Genomic DNA, 20,218 nt, shown 5'->3' with positions numbered 1-20,218 from the left:
CCAGATGATGATATAAAGCTGGTGAATACAAACCTTACAGTCCTGCAGCCTAGTACTGGAAAGAACCTTTGAGGTCTATTCATTTCCCCTCTGTTGTAGGCAGCCCTCTGAAAGAAACCGCATGATAAAGTGATACAGCTCCATCACAAAAATTCATTTTTGCTGCTATTCCTCCTGTTGTAATGCTGCAGGAAGAGGTATCCTACTGCAGCTCCTTGGAAATATAGAAGTCTTCCTATTCCATGCCCAAATACAGTCTTGTCCAGTTTATTCACTTATTTTTTTTTTCTGCCAAAATTGTGCTGCTGCTTAAATAGCATTTCTCCCTTCTGTGTGCTTATCCATGATGTATTTATAGGGAGTTCTCCCTCAGCATTCATTGCATGAGATAAATCAAGCCATCCTTTTTTAGTCTCCTTTCATGTAACAGACTTTCCACAATCTGGATCACCCTTACAGCCCATCCCTTCACCTGCTGTGATCTGAGCATGGGGACCAGAGCTAGCAATAGCAGCTATATACTGACTTACCAGGGATTTTTACAAAGCTATTAACACTCCCTTGTTTCTTGCTGCTACATTGTATATGTACACTGTCTGTACATAGAATTGTTCTATCATATAAATTACATCTCACAGTTAATCATCAAATAACTGGTGTGTCATCTCTACAGATACCACTTGTGCTCCTTGGGAGTGTGGTCAGCGTCTTGCAGGCAAAATCCTTCAGTGCTTTTAATCTGGTGCTTTTTCATCCTTGATAACTCCTGCAGAGTATTTCAGCATGAAGATGTTTCAGCAGTCTTTATAAAAGCAAGTGAACCACTCAAAAGAAGCACAAGCCATCCATCTTCTTTAGTGTCACCAATTAATAGCTGCTCACAATGCTTTGAAATCTATAGCTGCTTAAGGGAAGAAAAATAACCAACCTCTTCCTATAGTGCTGTGCTATCTTTATATTTTATGTACTCTGCCTCTGCAAGGCAGCTTTATTAGAGATATGAAGCAAGAGCAATATGCAAAGGCCTCTGATATGAGGCTTTAAAGAAGGGAAAAAGATGAGCTATGCTAATCCAGGGTACGAGAGGAACTAATAAACCAATTGGTAGGCAAGACTATTTCTTATTTTTGGAAACCATTTTTCATTCCAGAGGTCAGTGGTCAGAGCCTGGCTGATTTTGGTGACCACTCATCTGTCTTCTGCTGCCCCTGCAAGCAAGCAGTGTTGAAGGCAACCACAGTTTCCTCCACTTGATGGAGCTGGCACAGCCTTTTACCTCTTGCTTCTGATTTGGATTATTTTGCTGCAGATTGTGCAAAATAAGGGATCATTTTTAAAAGGGATAGTGTTTCCTTTGTGGGCAGCTCAGTCTGGGTCTGTGCATTCGTTCCTCAGGTCACAGGCTTCTAGAGAAAGTCACTGCACCTCTTGGTGGAGTTACTGCCTTGAGCTCCCTGTCAGTCAGAGCACCCTGGGCCAAATCCTGACCCATGTTTGCCAGACATAGGGATGCACTCCCAAACCTGCCCATAGCTTCTGACCCCAATGCAGGTTTTCTCCTCTTGCCCCCATCCCTCCCCCTCCCATCTCACCTCCCTGCCTAAGACATTTTAGCTGCTGTTGGTATGGGATGTACAGCTCTGTGAGGGAGATTAATTAATTTCCAGCTAATATGCTGGAGGGGGAGGTCTGTGCCTAAGTGTAATGGAACCTGACGAGAGCTAATTAAATAGAACCATCCATTTGTATTGTCCCATTAGGGATTTGTCATAAAAACCTTATGTTCTCTTACAAGCCTAAACAAGTGTGTTCACCATGTAAAAATCATCCATAAAGCTGTCTAGAGAGTAGTTAACATGCTTAAGCTGTCATTTGCACAGGCTGTCTGCAGCCTGGATCCCGCAGGTAGGAATGGCCTTTCCAATGTCCTCAAAGCACCCTGCATAAATGGGACATCCCTCCTTCAAAATGGGAAAGCCATCCTGCACCGAGAGCCATGTGAGCAGATGCTTCTCCGTCTGCCCCGACAGGAGCCAGAAATCAGAGACAAAGAGCATTTGTTATTTTAGAACTATGCCAAAGATGTTCAGGGGTTTTAAAGTGCTGATTTTATAGCAGTGTTTCCTGGGCTCTGTGGAGATTACTTCTCCTCTGTCTTTGCAATTGGCCTGGTCTCCTCCTCAGCCCTGATCAGGAGAAAAGCATTTTTGAGGAAAACTGATTTCTGTGCACAGCATGGGAGTCATCATACTATTTTGCAATGGAAGAGTTTGGGGCTGTGTCCTTTTGGCTTCCCCAAGGGAAAATCAACATGGTCTTAAATAGCTACTCTTCTCAACATCAGTCCAGGATGAGCTGGGACAAGGTCCAGAACCTGCAGGCTTCAGAGTTTCTCTCAAAACTAAGGCCCGTACAGAGGTCATATTGGGGCAGATCTTCCCATGGGCAGGAGGAGGTAACTGCTTTCCCATTGTGGGACAACCCCCTGGGGTAATGCCAGCTGGTGTCTCCTTGCAGGCTTCAGAGGTGGAGCGGCAGCTCTCCCTACAGGTCCACACCCTCCGGGAGGATTTCCGGGAGAAGAATTCCTCCAGCAGTCAACACATCGTGCGGCTTGAGAGCCTCCAGGCTGAGGTGAGTCACTTATGCTTAGCTCTGTCCTTCATTTCAAAAGGTAGCCAGGGATGTTTTAACTTGTATAATGAACCCTCTGAAATGAGTAAACAAAACCTTCAGCTTGGAGCAAACAAAGAGAAGGATGGTAGCTGTGGGGCAAAGGACTTCCCAAGTCAGAATTTTTGCTGTGAGCCAGGGCTGGCTTGGGTGGCAAGGTCCAGCTTCCACCACTGCCCTATCCAAAAGCACACCTGCAAAATGAATGGATGAGAAAGCTCCTCCAGGAGCTAACCCACTGCTGTGCTCTTGTAGGGCTGCTGCCCAGTTCATATTAAACTCTGAGGCATGTCTTCAATGGTTGGTTTGGTTTTTTTTCTCCTCATGCTTGCAAAGAAAGCATCAATCTTCTGCCTCCGAGCTATGCATGTTGGAAAGTAAGAAGCCGCTGCTTGCTGTAGCTCTGGTACATTTGCAGGAATTATATTACCTTCCTTCATCTTTCCCTCCCTGATGGAGTTCACTGAGAAGCATGTAGGCAGGAAGCAGAGGGGTAGAATATATCCAGCTCTGCTACCCTACCACCTTTTTATTTATAAGCTGTCTCGAAGAGCTTTTCCTAAAATCTCTCAATTTCTTCTTTTCTCCTGCTCCCACCTGCTCCCTGCTGGTCCCTCGCCTTTTCTTCCCCTCCCTTTGGTGTGGAGCAGCAGGTCCTTGAAGTAAGTATGGAGGCTCATAAAGAGTTTGCCTGTGCATGATTATCTCTCATCATGCATGCCTGTTGCTATGCACACCTCACCCTGCCTCCTCCCCTCCTTCCTGTCTCTTGCTTTCCAAAGCCCTCTCCCATTGCCCAGGGCCCACTGAGTGATGTTTTTCTGTTGCACAGTCATTCACAGAGTGTTCATTACTGGTTTAGATACCAAATATCAACTCTTGATACAATCTCTGTCTTATCCCTCTTATTTTTCTCCCATGGCTTTTCTCCAACCCACGCAAATCATGGTGGTGGGAAGAGACGTCTCGGAAACCATTAGTCACCCAAGAGCAGCTTTCTAATACCTTTACCCTGCAGAACAGCAAATTCACACACTTAGCTAATATTTCTTTGTGCAGCCAAATCTTTCCAGCAACCCAGAAAGCAGCAAGGAGACAAGGTCCCAAAGAGGCTAAGAAAGCAGTGGGAAGTTGCTGAATTTGCCTATGGTCCATGAGTTCAAAGGGGGTCATAAGGAACATTCAGGGTTATACTGGACTTGAAAATGGCATAGTCAGTCCCCAGAGGTCCTGTGTATGCTAATCTGGGAAAAGGCTCCTTTTTCTTGGTTAAACAAGAAGTGACCTTGGCTAGTGCTGATTCATCCTGTGCACTGTTCCCAACTAACTGAATCACAGAGGTTTTGCTTGGCACATTGTCCCTCTTCACCTGAAATCGCTGCCCTTGACAATTAAAAGAAATGAACCAATTTTAAAGGCAACTGATCACTGGGAGACTAAAAATAAGCATGGCACAGAAAGGAGTTTTCAAAAGTAAAAAGACAGAAGAATCCCTGGTGAGGACCTGACAAACATGCAGCAATTAAGAAAAATGTATGGAGAGTGCTGTGGCCCAGCCCTGCAGAGAGCAGAATCCCACAGCTCACCCTGTGGTCCTCAGCACCAATAAAGGAGCAAGTGCTACCATGCTCAGTCAGGAACCAGCCAAGGCAATAACCTAGTTATGCCCAGTCTTCCAAATTTTAAGGTACAAAGAGTGAGCAGGGCTGGTCTCCACTGAATCCATTTGGACATTTCTGCCTTTATACTCAGCCTAGGCCAGCTCTGGTCCCTGACCTGCCAATGCACAACCGGTCCCTGTGGAGCTGCCCCTGCAGCCTAGGGAAGGAGGAATTTCCACATCACCTCTCTTGCCTTCACAGATCAAAATGCTGACAGACAGAAAGAGGGAGCTGGAGCATCGCCTTAGTGCCATGATGGAGGAGAATGACCTGCTCCAGGGAACTGTGGAGGAGCTGCAGGACCGAGTCCTCATCCTGGAGAGACAAAGCCATGACAAGGACCTACAGGTGAGGAGACAGCAATAGGGTGGGGAAGAAGGGGGAAATGCAGTAAAAGACATGATTTGAGGGAAAACTGATTAAGAAGATAATGGGGAACTGGGAGACAAAACAACTGGAATAATAAAATGGCTCAAGTAAACACAGCTGCAGTCAAGGTCCTAGGTGTTCACCACAGGAACAGATAACAGGAGCCACAATGAGGCATCTTGACAACAAAGAGCAACTTGAGAGGGAGATCTGAGCAAGGGAGTGGGATACTGTGCTGGGGAAACAAGAGAAATGTAAAATGAAGCAGAGAACTCTGGTTACAGTTAATTTTACTTATTTTATCATAGAAAATTGGTTTCAGAAGGGGCTTCTTTAGACCCCATTGTCCCAGAGGGTAGTAATTGACTTTCTATCTCTCACTGCTCAGATTGTTTCCCAAAAAGCCTAATGGCATTTGCAGCTACGTGTCACTAAACATCCCTCCCCAGAGAACAAGCTGGCACCTCTATGGTTTCAGGCATCTTTGTGGAGAGCAAGACACTGTGACAACAGTGTGGTTGACAACCACTGAATCCCCAGCTGAACAGCCCTGAATCTTTTTTTCCCCTTTTGATATATATCTATATTTTTATATGTGTATAGATTTTAAAATTACTCTTTTTTTTCAGTAGTATCCTGCTGTGTTGTTTTCAGGAATTTTTTTTTTTACCTGAGTACCAACTTCTTCACAATGTTCCTCATTTTAGTGTTGACTAACCAGCTATTTTTATCTTTCAGGCTATTCTGGAGTCTTAACAATGTCTAATGACATTTGGAGACTATTAAGCTCCGATATGTAGCAATACCAGCCAAGAGTACTTTCCTTCTGGCTGGAAACCCTCTTTTGTGACAGATTCCCCACTCTCAGCTACTTCACAAACTGAGAGATGCATCCATTTCATATCATCTCCACTAATATATTTTTTCCTGCTTACTTTCCTAAATTCCTTTATTTTCTTTGCAAGCTGCACCAAAGCCAGCTGGAGCTCCAGGAGGTGCGGCTGTCCTACCGGCAGCTGCAGGGGAAGGTAGAAGAGCTCAGTGAGGAGAGAAGTCTCCAAAATGTCAACACAACCAGCACATCCCTGCTATCTGAGATAGAGCAGAGCATGGAAGCTGAAGAGCTGGAACAAGAACGAGAACAGGTACTTGCCCTCCAACCCCTGGGAAAGCCCATGGACCTCTGTGACCTGTCCTAGAGGGAGAGGGAATCTTATGCATTTGATCTGCTTTTGGAGAGGAACTTGGAGTCAGAAAACTGGGTTTGTGGTGCCAGCTTTGGTATCAACACCCTTTTGACCATATGAAAGTTAAACTCTGCATCCATTTCAAAACCAATATAGCAAGCTAGACAAATACACACATCTCACTTCACTGTGGAAGAAGGATCTCTATGGCCTTGATGTCCCAGGCTAATGTCAGGCTCTCTCATTCCAGCTGAGGCTGCAGCTCTGGGAAGCGTACTGCCAAGTGCGGTACCTCTGCTCCCATCTCAGAGGAAACGACAGTGCAGACTCAGCGGTCTCTACAGACTCCTCCATGGATGAGTCTTCAGAAACCTCATCAGCTAAAGATGTCCCAGCTGGCAGCCTACGGGCAGCTCTCAGTGAGCTGAAAAGACTGATACAAAATGTGCTGGATGGGGCAGACTCCACGGTAAGTTGGTGGCACAGGAAGACCTTGACTTGTGCATGTCCCCTTGCCCAGGTGACAGAGCTTGCTGCAGGTTCCCACTGGATCCTGAAGTCCCTGGTCTCTGAGAGAACATCTGTAGCCCAGAGAGATGGGCTGACAGTGCACAGCCTGCTCCATGTGTCTCAAATGGTGAGCCAAGAGCCAAGCACATTCAGCTTGCAATGGTCAGGCCACTAAGTTTCAAGCAACTATCATTGGTCTGGGACTCATTCTGGAAAATTAATGAAAGTCAGGTTTCTTTGGGATATGCAGTAGGTTGGTTTCAATGTGGTTGCATTGCCTGTGTGACATATTTGAGGTGTCATGGTGAAGATAGTGCAGATCCTGCAACTGCAGACCTGCATGGGAGTACTCAACCCTCCTTGTTGTAGCAGCTGGTAAGAAGGCTGAGCCTAGAGATAAAGCTATATTTAAAAAACAAACAGAGTGTCCTGGAAGAGGTCTGCAAACACAGAGACTGTAGCCGTGTGTTACCAAGTGATCAGTAGGGCCTTGTAAATTTGGTTTAGGAAAGGTGAGAACATGTCTGCATGCTCTTTTAATCATGTGTAGAAGCACTGACTTTGGCTGTGCGTGTTTCCACTGAGGAAGAATATGAGAACAAAACTGAAATTTTACCAAAGCCACATCCACGCTTTCTTCATCCATGTTTCACACCTTCTATCCCAAACCAGTTTCAAATTAATGCAATTGCCTTTTTAAAGCAAAATCTGAGCAAGAGATTTCTCTCCCGCTCTCAGAGCTCTCGACGAAGTGATGATGATACCTTGGAGGAACAGATCAGGCGAACAAGTGAGGATTCACGAGCCCTGAGGGAACTAATGGAGGGAGAACGGGGGAAACTGAGGCAGAGTTTGGAGGAGCTGCAGCGACTGCACAGCCAGGTTAGCAATTACTACACTGTACATGTGGTCTTGTAACACCAGTGTTCATCCTCCAAGACATGTATTCTACAGAAGAGATTAACATGATAAATAACCCAGGAGGATGTGGGCCAAACCCAGTTATGGTTGGATGAGGGATGCTCTTCTGGCTGTGCTGACATAGTCCTGGGCACCACCCACAGGTCCCCCTTGCCCTGAAATACACCTCAGGTGGAAGAGACAAGAGTTTGATCACTGCAACTTGGCTAAGCTGACAGAGACCTTCAGAGGCTTTTTCACAGATTTTGAGCAACCACCCATACACTTGTCTGGATGCAGCACCTTCTTATACACAAAGCCTTGACACCAGGAGGGAGTAGCACTTTGTTGCTCTTTGCTGTGACTGGTCTCTCTTAAACTCTCCAGCAAGGAAGAACCAAAGGACTCGCTCTGGAGCCCTGTCTCTGCTTTTAGGGTTCTCTCACTACCAAAGCTCTGAATATATAGGGAGCAAAAAAGACTGCAGTTCTTGTACTTACTTCTCACACCTCTGTGTTATATGGAGAAAGATGAGGTATAACTACAAATGCAGCAAAAGTTGCTCTTGGAGAAGCACTCCAGCCTCACACAGAAAGTACAGCTCTCCTGCAGCTTTTGCCCGTAACCCAGCCTGGCACTTGTTCAAGGTTAATAAATATTCTCACCTCCCATAGAATAGACGTTGTCTTCAGTGCTGAAGAAAATCAATGCACATGAAAATCTGGTCCATCCAGAGCTGCAGTGCTTTGCTGCCTCCACAGCCCTCTGTGCTGTCACTGGTATTGATACAATAAAAGGGGAATTCTTCCTAAATGACTTTTAGGACCTCGTAGCACCACACACACATTCACTGCTCTTGCCTTAGAGCAAGGCAAGCTGGTGGAGACAGGAATCAGCCTTCCCTCTGCCTACACTGGAAAGCATTTTTACACCTTCTGCCTGGTCTGTTTCCTCTCTCTGCGGCATCCCATTCTTACCTGAAACAGACAAAAACAGTTTAAACCCCAAACCTATCCCCACATGCAGGTTTTTTTGGCCTTTTTTTGGCCTTTTTAATCCATGGTCCCCCTGTGATTTCAGAAGTGCTCAGTTTCATTCACACAGCTCCCACCGCTGCTCTCCATCACAGCATTGCTGTGAGATGCACCCCATGCTGCGCCCACAGCCCCCAACTCCCTGACAGCCCCAGCAGACACCAAGGAGCCTCTGCACATAGGGCACCACTCTCCTCCCTCCCAACCCAGCCATGACACACTAACAGCGGATGCTCCCACACTGCTGGTGTGATCAGCTCTTTTTGACTGTCTGTCCTCTATTTAAAGATTTCTTTGAGGATTCAAGCACTACTGAGCTGCATTTAGAGAAAAGAGGTGGGTCAGATGCTGGAAGGGTTTCCAGCAGGGTGCTCCAGGGTGGAGCAGTGTAACAGAGCATGTGTGTGCCCTAGACAAAGAAATTAAAGGTGTATGAAATATTGCAAAGCTGTGCTAATGCAATCCTTGCATGATTTCACACCCTATTAACTCACTGCACAGGACCAAAATGACAGATCATTTCTCAGACTATTTAAGACCCAGCACATATTTTTAAAGTCTAATTAAAATTGTAAGATGTGCCAGTAACACCTTACATGATGTGAAAGGGAATTTTCATATCCTTTGTCTTCAGCTTCATAACAGTTAAAGAGATTTAAACACACACACACACACCCAGAAAAAAAGAAAATAAAAAGTCTTATTTGCTACTAAATTATGTTTGCAGCAATTTAAGCCTGGAAAGATCAGAATACAACAGGCAGATCCTGCCCCATACAGATGCTCAGCTCTCAGTGCAATTGCTCCGTGTTACTGAGGCCAGCCTGGTGACTCATCTTCCTCAGACCAGCACTGTTGACATCCCAAAGCAAGCAGTCACATTTCATGGGGGTTGTACCAGCAGTAACAGTCCCCTCCCAGCAGTCACAGCTTCTGCAAGAAGAGACACCACAGGTTGGCCCATGTGGCTTTTTCACACCTTCCTTCTGCCCACAGGTCACACTGCTGAGTGTGGAAATGACAACACTGAAGGAGGAACGGGACCGGCTGCGAGGTGCTGCTGAAGACAAGGAGACAAGTGAACAGCTCCTGCAGGCCATCAGGGACCGAGATGAAGCCATTGCCAAGTAAGTGGGGAGCTAAATCAGCATGCACAATCCCTTCTTTTTTTTTAAAGTGACCCTGTCAGATGTGCAGCTCTCTTCTGAGTAGCCAGCTACCAAATTCCCATCGCTGTTCTCTGTAACACCTCCATCTGTTGGCAAAATCCAGTAGCATTCCAGAAGCACTGCCAGGCGCAGAGATGGTTCTGACATTTCAAGAGAATGTGGGTTGCTGGTTCTGCTGTGGCTATGGCAACATGCTGCTGCCAAAATAAAACCCCCAGTAATATCCAAGCAGTGATGGGGAGCTTCACACTGAAAGGCTATTTAAGGTGCTCAAACCCACAGCCAGGAGTGCAAAGGGACAGGTTCTCTCCTTGACAGTTAATGACCCTGCTGGGACAAAGCACTAATATTTATGACTGATTGTCCTGCAGTGGTAGGAGCCCAGAGAAAGGGGTGTGTGATAAGTGTGCATGGTGGGTGATTAATGAGCAGAAAGTTGTTGCAGGTGAAAGCAGACAAGAGCATTTTAGTGCTAAAATGAAAGCATCCCAGCACAGATTGAGTGGGCTGCTCCTGGGCAGCACGCAGAGGCTTGTGACATGCTTCCCACCATGCACTTCAAGGGTTAAGCCATTTTTATTGAAGCCCTCTGAAATTAAAAAAAAATAAAAACCCTAACTCTAAACAGAAATAAAATCAGTGCCTGAGGCAGATATTTGGCATGGAAAATTGTTAGCTTGAAGCTGAAGTTTGGCAACATGGGAAGCAATAGGGAAATAGGATCCTATAATAGAAGGTGTTAAGCAACCGTTATCTGGAATATAAACACAAATTCCCAAATTGCTTTTCTACAGGGGAGCACAAGGGAGCTATTAGGAGGTGATGAATTAGCTACAGTTAATAAGATGCAATTATTTCTCCTGAAAATGTTTGCAAGGAAAGATGGTTCCCAGCATGCCATGCTATGGTTTCCTATCACATAGCAGTTGACTAAAACCTTTTTGCTCACCTGTGTGCTCCCAGCATGGTAAGCATCATTCCCCAGTTTGGACACCTTAGGAAATTGCTCCTTCTTAGAAGTCAACACCTTTCCAGCCACTAGTAGCTGGAGTATCTCAGCCACTGAGCACTCAAGGCCTTTTGGGCAACTTTGGCTGCGGTGTCACATGCCCATTGGCCACCAAATGGAAAGAAACATAGCAGTGCCATTCACAAGGGCTGGCACAACCCCACGGAATCTGGAAGCTTTCCTGAAAGCAAAGTATTTCATTCAAACAATTTAAACAGTTTGCAATTCTTAAAAAGCATATACTGTGATAAATTGCCTTCACTTCTTCTTTCAGTTCAAGTTCCATCTATAGAAACTCAAAACAGAGCTGTAGTCTTTGGGGCATTTTTGTTTGTTTTATATTTTTATATTAACCCTTGTTATTTTATATTAACCCTTACATCAATGGCAACTAATTGATCAAGTGATCAGACACAGCTCATTTCTTTTTTAGCACATACCATTTCTTTTCCTATGCAGTAGTGAAATGAAGAGAAAGAAATATATTTATATGTAGATTCTACCTTGTTTTAGATATCCATTTCTCATTCAGATCCTGCACATTATACTGGCACACTGTATTATCTTAGACAGCAGTGTATCTGAATATCTTTTTCTATTCTTCATAGTGTGCTTACCAGAAATCTGCTGGTTTTATAGTAGAGAGGCCTACAGTCCTGTCCTGCTCTTCAGATGAATCAGTTGTCCACAATACAATGGAGATTAACAGCTTAGGATCTGAGAACTTGCCAAAGAAAGCAATTGTTGACTTCTCCTCAAGGACATGTTTAACACTTCCTTTTTCTAAAAAAAAAAAAAAAAAAAAAAAAAGTCATCACATGATCCGATTTCTCACTGTCCCCCCAGGAAGAATGCGGTGGAGGTGGAGCTGGCCAAGTGCAAGATTGACATGATGTCCCTCAACAGCCAACTCCTGGATGCCATCCAGCAGAAGGTGAACCTCTCTCAGCAGCTGGAGGCCTGGCAGGTGAGCAGCCCCTCATCACCACAGGGCAGGGGCTGGGTGGCACATAGCCCTGGAGGCATCTTTGGATGACTTCCCTGCCTCCTTGTGAGTTTGTTCTCAGCCCAAGCATCCATAGATAGGAGCTTTTGCTTTTGGCTCTGCAGCAGCCAGCATGGTACTCAGAGCAGTGAAACACAGCCCTCCCCTGCTCAAAGCCTTTCAGCTGTGAGCTCCTAGGTAATTATACAAGAATACTTATTTAAAATCGGTAAACAAATTGTATTTCATGGCTGCATGCAGCATGGGTAACCCACACTTTGCAGAGTAAACTGTTGCGGGCTGGGGAAGGGAAGGTGTCCTTGCAAGAGATTTTCCTGGCCTTGGGGATGTGTGGGCACAGAATGTATTTGCATTTCCATAATGGAGCAGAAAGGTGGGAGGCAGAGAGATTGTCGTGATTGTTTTGTGGTTTAGCTGCACTGTTTTCATCAAATCAGAAGACTTAGCAAGATGGAGAAGCTAAAAAACCCCAAACTCACAGCAGTTCAGCAGCTGCCCTGAAGATGCTCTATTTGGGGTCAGTAGAGAAACCCACATAAGGGCAGAGAGGCCTTGAGAGCAGACAAAGCTGTCTCATGCCAGGAACTAGCACTGAGGGAAGGCTACTTTAATAGAAAAAAGCAGACACAAGATAAAAAGTCTGGGCCAATTATAGTAATCTGTTGCACACCATGCAAGACCCTGACTCTACTAACCACCAGCCTGACCTGTAGAAACCTCTCCTGTACAACCTTACTCCTGTTTCAACTCCACTGTGTTTTCGTTTCTCTCTTCTTTTTTTTTTTTTTTTTTTTTTTTTTTCCTGCTTACAGTTTGCTTCCTCAGGGCTTTTTACTATCTGGCTCCTTTGGTTTCTGATCTAGTGGCCTTTCTCAGTTCCTGTACCAACAGCTTTAGTCGTACACCCCTCCTGCCTTTGAGGTGAGCCCCTGCATCCTCACCAAGCACCAGCCATCCCCTCGCCTGCTCCTTTTGCTGCTACTACCACCCACATCTGTCTGTCCTCACCATCATCTGGAAAAAGGGGCCAGCGGGGGGGTCTCCATCACACACCCCCCACCCCAAGGCCAAGGCACAAAGGGCAGCATCCTATACCCCCCAGGTCACCACAGGGAAAACCAGGCTGAGGCACACATATCATTAATCCTCTGCATTGTTTATCTACTGTCTGGAAAACTTATTGAAATACAGACTGGGATTTTACTTCTCAGCCTCAATATCTAATAAGTGACATTCAGTGCTTTGCACAGGAGCTGTCTGTATCCAAGTTCTGCTTCAGTCTGGATGGGTGGTATAAAGTACAGTTGGTATTTAATGCTGGAATATCCCCAGCTTAAAGTATTTAAAGCAGGTGTTTGCTTTCTCACTTCACACTATGTTGTCCTGTTGTATCAACACAGCAACCCCAGTCCTCCCATCAGCTCTCTGAGATGAGGACCAGGCCCCCTGCAGGAGGCTGTCTCCAACATAGGGATCTAAGGTGTTATTACACAGTAGCTAAATAGTTTCCAAGTACCTGATGTCCCCAGAACAGAAGTTCAACCACAGAATTACAAAATAAGACAGGTGATGTAGGCATTTTGAGGACCAATTTGCAAGGCTGAATGTTTTTGATAAAATGGGATGTGATTCTTTGCTTTAGCTGGGCATAAATGGAGGCTTTAAACTGGTAAAATTGTGCTTACACATTTCTGGTCTGCACTCTACCAAAAACCATCAACAAGATTAATTTTCTGTAAGCACATAATCATACAGGCTATAAAATATGGCACAGGCACAATCCGACACATCTGAGCTCAGGATGTGGATCTGCACCTTTACCCCGTGCCTAATCTGCCCCCCACTGGTATTCATCAATATCTAACTGGGGGCAGGAGGGGCTTTACTGAGGGTAGGGAAGGAATATAGCGCAAAGTTGGAAGTGAAGAGGGCTTCTTCTCTGAAATGAGAGCTCAGTGGCTTCAGTACAATAGTGACTGTTAGGCTAGAAAATGCTGCAGTGCCAGAGGCCTTCATGGCCACCAGTCTCCAAGGTCTCCTTGAGCAGCTTTAACCCTGATCTCAAGCAAGGGAGCCCAGCTTCAGCTCACAAAGACCATTTGCACCTTCTTCAGTCTCACTGCTTCTGCAAAGAGCAGAAACTCATGCCTGGAACACCCAGAGCATGCCAGTAGCATGTTGTCCAGCTTTTTTGGGACTGCTTTATCAGACAGGTCTTGTATCACTGGTGTTTGTCCTCCCCCTGTGCCCCCAGACACTCCTGCACCCCTGCCCAGTGCCAAGGCAGGGACCACAGCTCTACCTCAGCATTGCTGTGTACATCTCCCCTGAATCTCCACAGCCTAATACTGTGCTCTCAGAGTCACATATCAGACAGACAGGGACCTGGACACAGTGCACTCTCAATAGTGCACACTATTTTAACATGTATGTGTATATATATATATATATGTTATATATATTAAAAAACCTCATCCTCATCTCTTGTTATGTGGTTAACCAAGGACACAGATCTGCCATGCTGAAGCCTGGGTACCTACTTCATTTGCTAGAAAAGGTGCCCTCAAAATCTAAGCACTACAGATTTTCACATGGCAGCTTCAACTCTGGAAGCCTTTTTAACCTCAATGCTGATGTTTACCTCAACCTCTTCAACTGTCCCTCTGCCTTTCCCTTTTCCAGTCCTGCTTTAAAAAGACCCAAAGCTTCCTCAGTCTACGTAGCTCTGCACCTTTCCAATCCCCCAGGGAATGTCCCCATACTAAATTCAGGTCCAGGCCATGACTATCAATCCTTTTTCCTGCAGAAAATGCTGCAACACAGAGATTAGCCATCGCTCGAGTTTGCAGTCCAAGCTGGCTGGTTTTATTACACATCAAGCTACAGAGCAACTGGGGCACCTAATGGGCAATGGCAACACCTTCTCTTCCATCTCAGTGCTGCTCTGATGGGCTGCCCTGCACGAAGTGCCCAGTGAACAGCACTTCCACAGCAACAGCCCATCCAGGGTATCCTTGTTCTCACCAGATAGTAACCACAATCTTACAGTTGATTTCTCCTCTGGGGTTAGTTTGCAAAAAGGCATTTTCACTAAGCTACAGTTTAAATATGCAATTATAGCAGAAATAATGGATCTGAAGGTTTAAAATTTGTAGAATTGATAGCCAGGTTTTCAAGGAACACATTAGCACACCATTAGCAGCAACAGATCTAATTAATTTGTGTAGAGGAATTTCACTGTGCTGCAAAAACAGATGAAAACAAAGCATTTCTGGTACATCTAAATAATTGCAGTGCAGTTGTTAATGTCAAGCTGTCAGTCAGAGAGCTCCCACTGCTCTACCAGCACTAGGGGAAGATGTGGGTCTAAGGGACAAGGTCAGTTCTCTTTGGTAAGCCTGCTCCAAAACCCACACCTGGCCCCAGCTCCTTGGCTCCCCATAGCACCTTCCCTGGAGAAGCCCCAAAAGGGTGGCTGTGCAGGTAGCTGTCATGCTCCATATGGCAAGCACATAGACCGGGCTCAAAACAGAAATCCTTACTTTTTCTGGCATTTGCTTACAGCTGCATTTGTTCATTTGCATTTTTTCTCCCCCAAGAGGGAAGATCTGTAACCTGTGGACAGCAGAGAAACGTGTTTTAGAGCTGTCAGAGTCCCAAGTGGGCATGATGTTCCTATGCAAGACCACCTGAGCAATTTATCCCTCAGAACTGTGTGATTCACTTCCTTGCTCACTAAAAAGCCTCACAACAGCAAGCAAGGCTGAGCCTGCTGCTCGGTGGGGAGCTAGACCTGTCCCCACTCTTGTCATCCCTCCTCCATCTCATCGCAGCACGTTTCGTACCCACTTCATGCATCCCGCATGAGCTCCCTTTGAGCATCAGCTGCCACTAACAACCCTCTTCTCTCCCTCTGCTACAGGATGACATGCACAGGGTCATTGACCAGCAGCTGATGGACAAACACCCGAAGGAATGGAGCCAGCTTGCTTATTCCTTCTCCAGTGGCTACGGCACAAAGCGGAGTGCCAGACCCTCCCCCGTGTTCAGGCCGGAGCAGCAGGGGGATGAGCCCGTTGGGGCAGAAGGGAACCGTCTCTTTTCCTTTTTCAAGAAAAATTAATTTGAAAAAGAGAAACCTCTTCACCAATTCCTGCTTCAAGATGGGACGTGGGGCAGCTGCCCAGCTTGCTGATGGACCCAGCTCTGATCCACTAAGAAAAAAAGAAGGGGGCAAAGGAGTTAACCCTTGAGACTCTGCACTATTTACACCGCACCTGGTCTGAACCAAATGTTTACATTAATTGGAGATCTACAAACTGACAGTGTGACACTAATAGAAAGAAACTTCCTACTCTTTAAGTGAAGTGATAAACTTCAGGGTATATTTTAGGAGCTTTGACACTGTCCAGTTTCTGCTGTGAAAAATAATCTGATTGTCTTAAAAGCATTCTCATGCTGGAGAAGGAAATAAGCAGCCCCATGGCAAAGCAGTGCAGGGGATTGAGAACTGCCTCACAGTGAGCTAAGGGGGAAGAAGAGGATTGAATGCAAGAGAAGAGAGAGGAGTCACTTACCACCCTCCAATCCTGGCAGCTGTGATATTCTTCATCCATTCCACTGAGATGAGTTCCTCTGGCCCCAGCATTGCCATGTTTTGACAAGTGTAGCTTTCTCCATGGTGGAAGTTGAGCCCTTACTGCAGATCCTGCCTGGGCACCCTCTCCCCTGCAGCTCTGCATAGCTGTTCACCCCTCGCTGGGAATCCAGGCTCCTGACAGATCAGGGCAGTTTTAAGATTGCTGATATTACTGTCTTCTCTATCTCCCTCCTGTTACAGAGGTAAGAGTTGCAGAGTCTGTAGTTAACACAGATTGTTAAAGATTTCTCCACAAGACACTTAGCCATTTTCAAATGGGATAAAAGTTGTTAATGTGCAGTCCTGGGGCACCTGCTGTCCCTCTGATGGCCAAAGGTCAATCTGGCACTTCAGCAAGCACACACCTTTCCCCAAAGCCATGTACACCTCCCAAACAGAGTAAGAAACCTGTAATTTTAACAGGATAGGCCCTGAGAAGCCTAACTAATAATTCACTGAAAGCCTACCCATAGTGATCTCAGTAGGTCTTTGAGGCTGGGTTGATTCTCAGAGAGCATGTAGCCATCTACCAAAAGCAGTTGTCTGCAGAGCTCTGGAAAGGCTGCAGGCCCCACACAGTAACATTGGCTATGGCCTCACAAAACTGAGTATTTGTGCCTGCCTATAGGTCATTTACTACCCAGCCCTTTGGCAAGCAGGTAGCCAAATCTTTTGACTGAAGATGATCAGAGCCTGCTTTGCTGTAATCATGACTTGATCAGTGAGAAGGAACTTAGCATATCTGGTGTATGCTGGAAATCCTGCAATACTAAGGAGGCACCTTCCCTGTACATTGGGTGGGTACCTTACAGCTCTTCTCTTTAAGTCTACCATCATAAACCAGTGAGGAATGCCAGCCTAAGTTCAGGATGTCCTGCTGCTCTCATGCAACTTTCACACCTTCTAGCTCACAATACCCACAGCCTCTCCATGATACCCTTTAGAGCACTGTTGCTCTGAAGAGGGTAACACCTACACTGTCCCACAGGAGATGGAGTTAGGTACACATTCAGCTCTGCCCTGCTCATCAACTTAGGTGCTAAAACACTATCCTACAGGGAGCTGATGCTCACTATTTACAGGAACAAGCTTTCTGCTAGAATTAGGTTAACCACCTTCTTCTAAGAAGCAGGTAAGAGGTTGGTGGCTTGGGGTTTTTTATTAGTCATCTTACCTATTGGATAGGACATCTGTAATACCTCAGTATAAAGAACCTTTCTGCCTACAAAGATTGCAGCATTCCCTTATGTCTTTGTTAGCATGAAACTACCACAATGGTAAGAAATCATCTTGCACTGAGGCATGGAGCGGAGAACACTGTGGGGTTGAAAATGATGGTAAAAAGCTGAGTGGTAAAAGCCACTTACCTGAGAGCAACAAAACCTGGACTGCAGATCCTGCTCCAGGAAATACTTAGGTAAAGCACCACCAGTACAGCTTGATGCTTAGAGGGAAAGGAATCTGGAGTCTGATAGGCAGTGAACTAAACCTTGGCCTCTCCTTTCTAGGCAATGCTCACCTGTTGAGTAACAGCTTGTATCCACTTGTACGAGAGAGAAAGGAACTTAGTGCAGTGCAGTGTGCTCTCAGGATGGCAAGTCCTCATCTTCCTGTCTTACATGTGCTGTGACTCAGTGGGGCCGAGGCATAAGGCCCATTCTCAGCATCTCCTGCCCTCGGGACTCAGTTGTGCCCATCAGCATTAGTGTAAACTTTGATACCTGCAAAACCAGGTGTGGAGTCATGGATGCCAGCGATGCCTGTGAACAGTTGTCTTATAAGCTGCTTGAAAATGATGCTCTCCTTATTGTAAGAGAGCCATGTGAACATCTTGGTCCTCACAGACCTCTTTTCTGCTATCAGTTGTCATTTCCCAGGCCCCAACAGCTCTCTTCAAGCCACTTGCCCAGCAGCTGTGTGGGACTCTATCCCCACGAAGATGTATGTATGTGTGCAATCCAAAGGCAAGACCTTAAGTTCTCCAATGAAGACACAGGAATGAGATGAAGAAAGGTGCCTTCTGCTACATGTTTGCTGAAAGTGACTCATTCAGTTGCAGAGGCAGGCAATTGAAATGCACAGCACATCTCTTCATTTAAGGAGGAACCTTAATCCCATTGCAATTTTATTTATTTAATGACAGTGATGGAAGAGATTGCAAGAGGAAAGTCAGCATGTTCCAAGATACCAGTTGGGTATGGTTTCTTAAAACTAGTCCCTTAATCTTAAAGACTTAGTTGCACTACTAAACCCAGAAGTACAAGAAAATTGGGTTTAATGAACTGGACAACACACCAAAGGAGACCTCCTTGTGCTGAGCTGCTACTCAACAGGAACAGAAACTGCCTTAACATAGCAGCTAGGTTTTTGTTTTGTTTTCAAGAAACTCACATTCTCATTTGTCATGTTGTGTTTTAGTCAGGTCCTGACTATTTCATCTTGAGCTGTCATTAAAGCATTCATCTCCATCCTGTCACGGCCAGGAGCCTGGAGTCATCCTTGCAGTGCTGGGTTAGAAGACTCTCCACTTGTGATACTTGATACATCTAGGACACACATGGTGCAAAGGAAACATCAGCGCCAGTGAATGAGACAGAGGAAGCACATTAAGCCAGCAGGTACTCAGGATTCCAAAGTAGATTCAAGGAGTAGGATCAGCAGCTCTAAATACAACACCCAGCCTTGCTTTTGAGATAATGGTAAATAAACCAGTAGTGCTGCACAGCCACTGTTCAAATATTGCACAGAGAAGATTGCCTGCTGAGATTAAGGTTACAAAGAACTTTCCCACAGTTAAGTAACAGGTGACTGGGTAAAATGTTTATTACACTAGCCTAAGGGAAAAGGGATCAATCTCCATTTAGAAAACTCTGCAAGGGAAGCAACTGAAGACAAGTAAGTGTAAATGAAAGGCAAGTCACTAGCACTTTATCTTAATAAAAACTTAGGTCCACAACTTGCCATCAAGATGAACAACAGATCAATTAATGACAACAGAATAATTTTGCACAGAGAAGCAAGAAGTGAGGTTACAAGCAATGCTGTGTGCACAAGGACTTGATAGCTGCATGCACCTGTCCTGCTTAGAATGGGAAATTCCAGATATGCCTCTACATCAGGCAAACACACTACTTCCCACTCGGTTATAAGAAGCAAGATTGTTTTAACCAAAAAGCCAAGAAAGGATATGTCTGGGTGCTGCAGCAGTGATCCCCTTAGACTGAGGGAAAAAGCACACAGCAGGGACAAGCAGAAAGAATGTATCTATAGATATGTACATATACCACAGTGCTGTAATTTTTGTATGTAGCAGTAATGTAAATAAATGTATGGTTTTTATAAGATACATATTATAAAAATCTATAAAGGCATATTTTTAGTAAAAACAATGTTCTACTTCTTTTGTAAATAGTTCTCTTCAGAATAAAACAATCATTTATATGATACTGTCTCAGCTTTCAAGTCAGTGCTTATCTTACCTACCTGCTAAACAAACTCACTTTCTGAACTGTGATATTAACACCTAACAGCATCTCTAGTACTTCATCATTCCCAAGAAATTCCACCACTTAAAGCACTTGCATGTGTTCAGAAGAGAACAGTCTGGAGAAAAAAACATTTGAAGCATTTGTATCTCCAGCCACCTAGGAAAACAGAAAGGGTGAACTTGTAAATCACCTTTGCCTGCCAGACATTTTAATAATTTGCTGGCCTTTATATGGAGGGATATTCAAACTTTAGTGAGTTCAGACACAAAACACAGATGGACAATGAAACACCTCCAGCTTGCATCAGTTGCACTTCAGACCATCCACACATCCTCAGGTCTGTCTCTGCATGGTCACAGGCAGACAGAAGAAAAGGCACCTTTCCCCAGCAAGCTTGGTCACACGTCTCCAAGGGGTGAGGACCTGACCTCAACAGCCTGCTCGTGCCTCAAAGGCACCTGAACAGCAGGTAGCCAGCACAGGGAGGGCTGTGTGGTTCCTATACAGAAACACACCTTCATTTCCTGGGAAACCAAGGAGAGGCTCCAGAAGCTTTTTAATCAACTCAGGGTC

The 20,218-nt window shown here is 45.3% G+C and overlaps 1 protein-coding gene across 1 annotated transcript in view; it reads left to right on the top strand.

Annotated features, from left to right (window-relative positions):
• Positions 1-15,641, top strand: part of BICDL1 (BICD family like cargo adaptor 1) — a 43,085-nt gene extending 27,444 nt beyond the window's left edge. The window contains exons 3-11 of the mRNA XM_030460391.1: positions 2,518-2,634; positions 3,324-3,335; positions 4,536-4,682; positions 5,669-5,848; positions 6,141-6,359; positions 7,139-7,282; positions 9,331-9,461; positions 11,359-11,479; positions 15,441-15,641. Of these exons, the coding sequence (XP_030316251.1) occupies positions 2,518-2,634; positions 3,324-3,335; positions 4,536-4,682; positions 5,669-5,848; positions 6,141-6,359; positions 7,139-7,282; positions 9,331-9,461; positions 11,359-11,479; positions 15,441-15,641 (1,272 nt within the window). The remainder of the gene's footprint in view (positions 1-2,517; positions 2,635-3,323; positions 3,336-4,535; positions 4,683-5,668; positions 5,849-6,140; positions 6,360-7,138; positions 7,283-9,330; positions 9,462-11,358; positions 11,480-15,440) is intronic.
• The last annotated feature ends 4,577 nt before the right edge of the window (positions 15,642-20,218 follow it).

Source organism: Calypte anna, chromosome 15 (assembly GCF_003957555.1).
Source record: "Calypte anna isolate BGI_N300 chromosome 15, bCalAnn1_v1.p, whole genome shotgun sequence".
NCBI lineage: Eukaryota > Metazoa > Chordata > Aves > Apodiformes > Trochilidae > Calypte > Calypte anna.
This window is presented reverse-complemented; position numbering and strand designations above follow the sequence as displayed.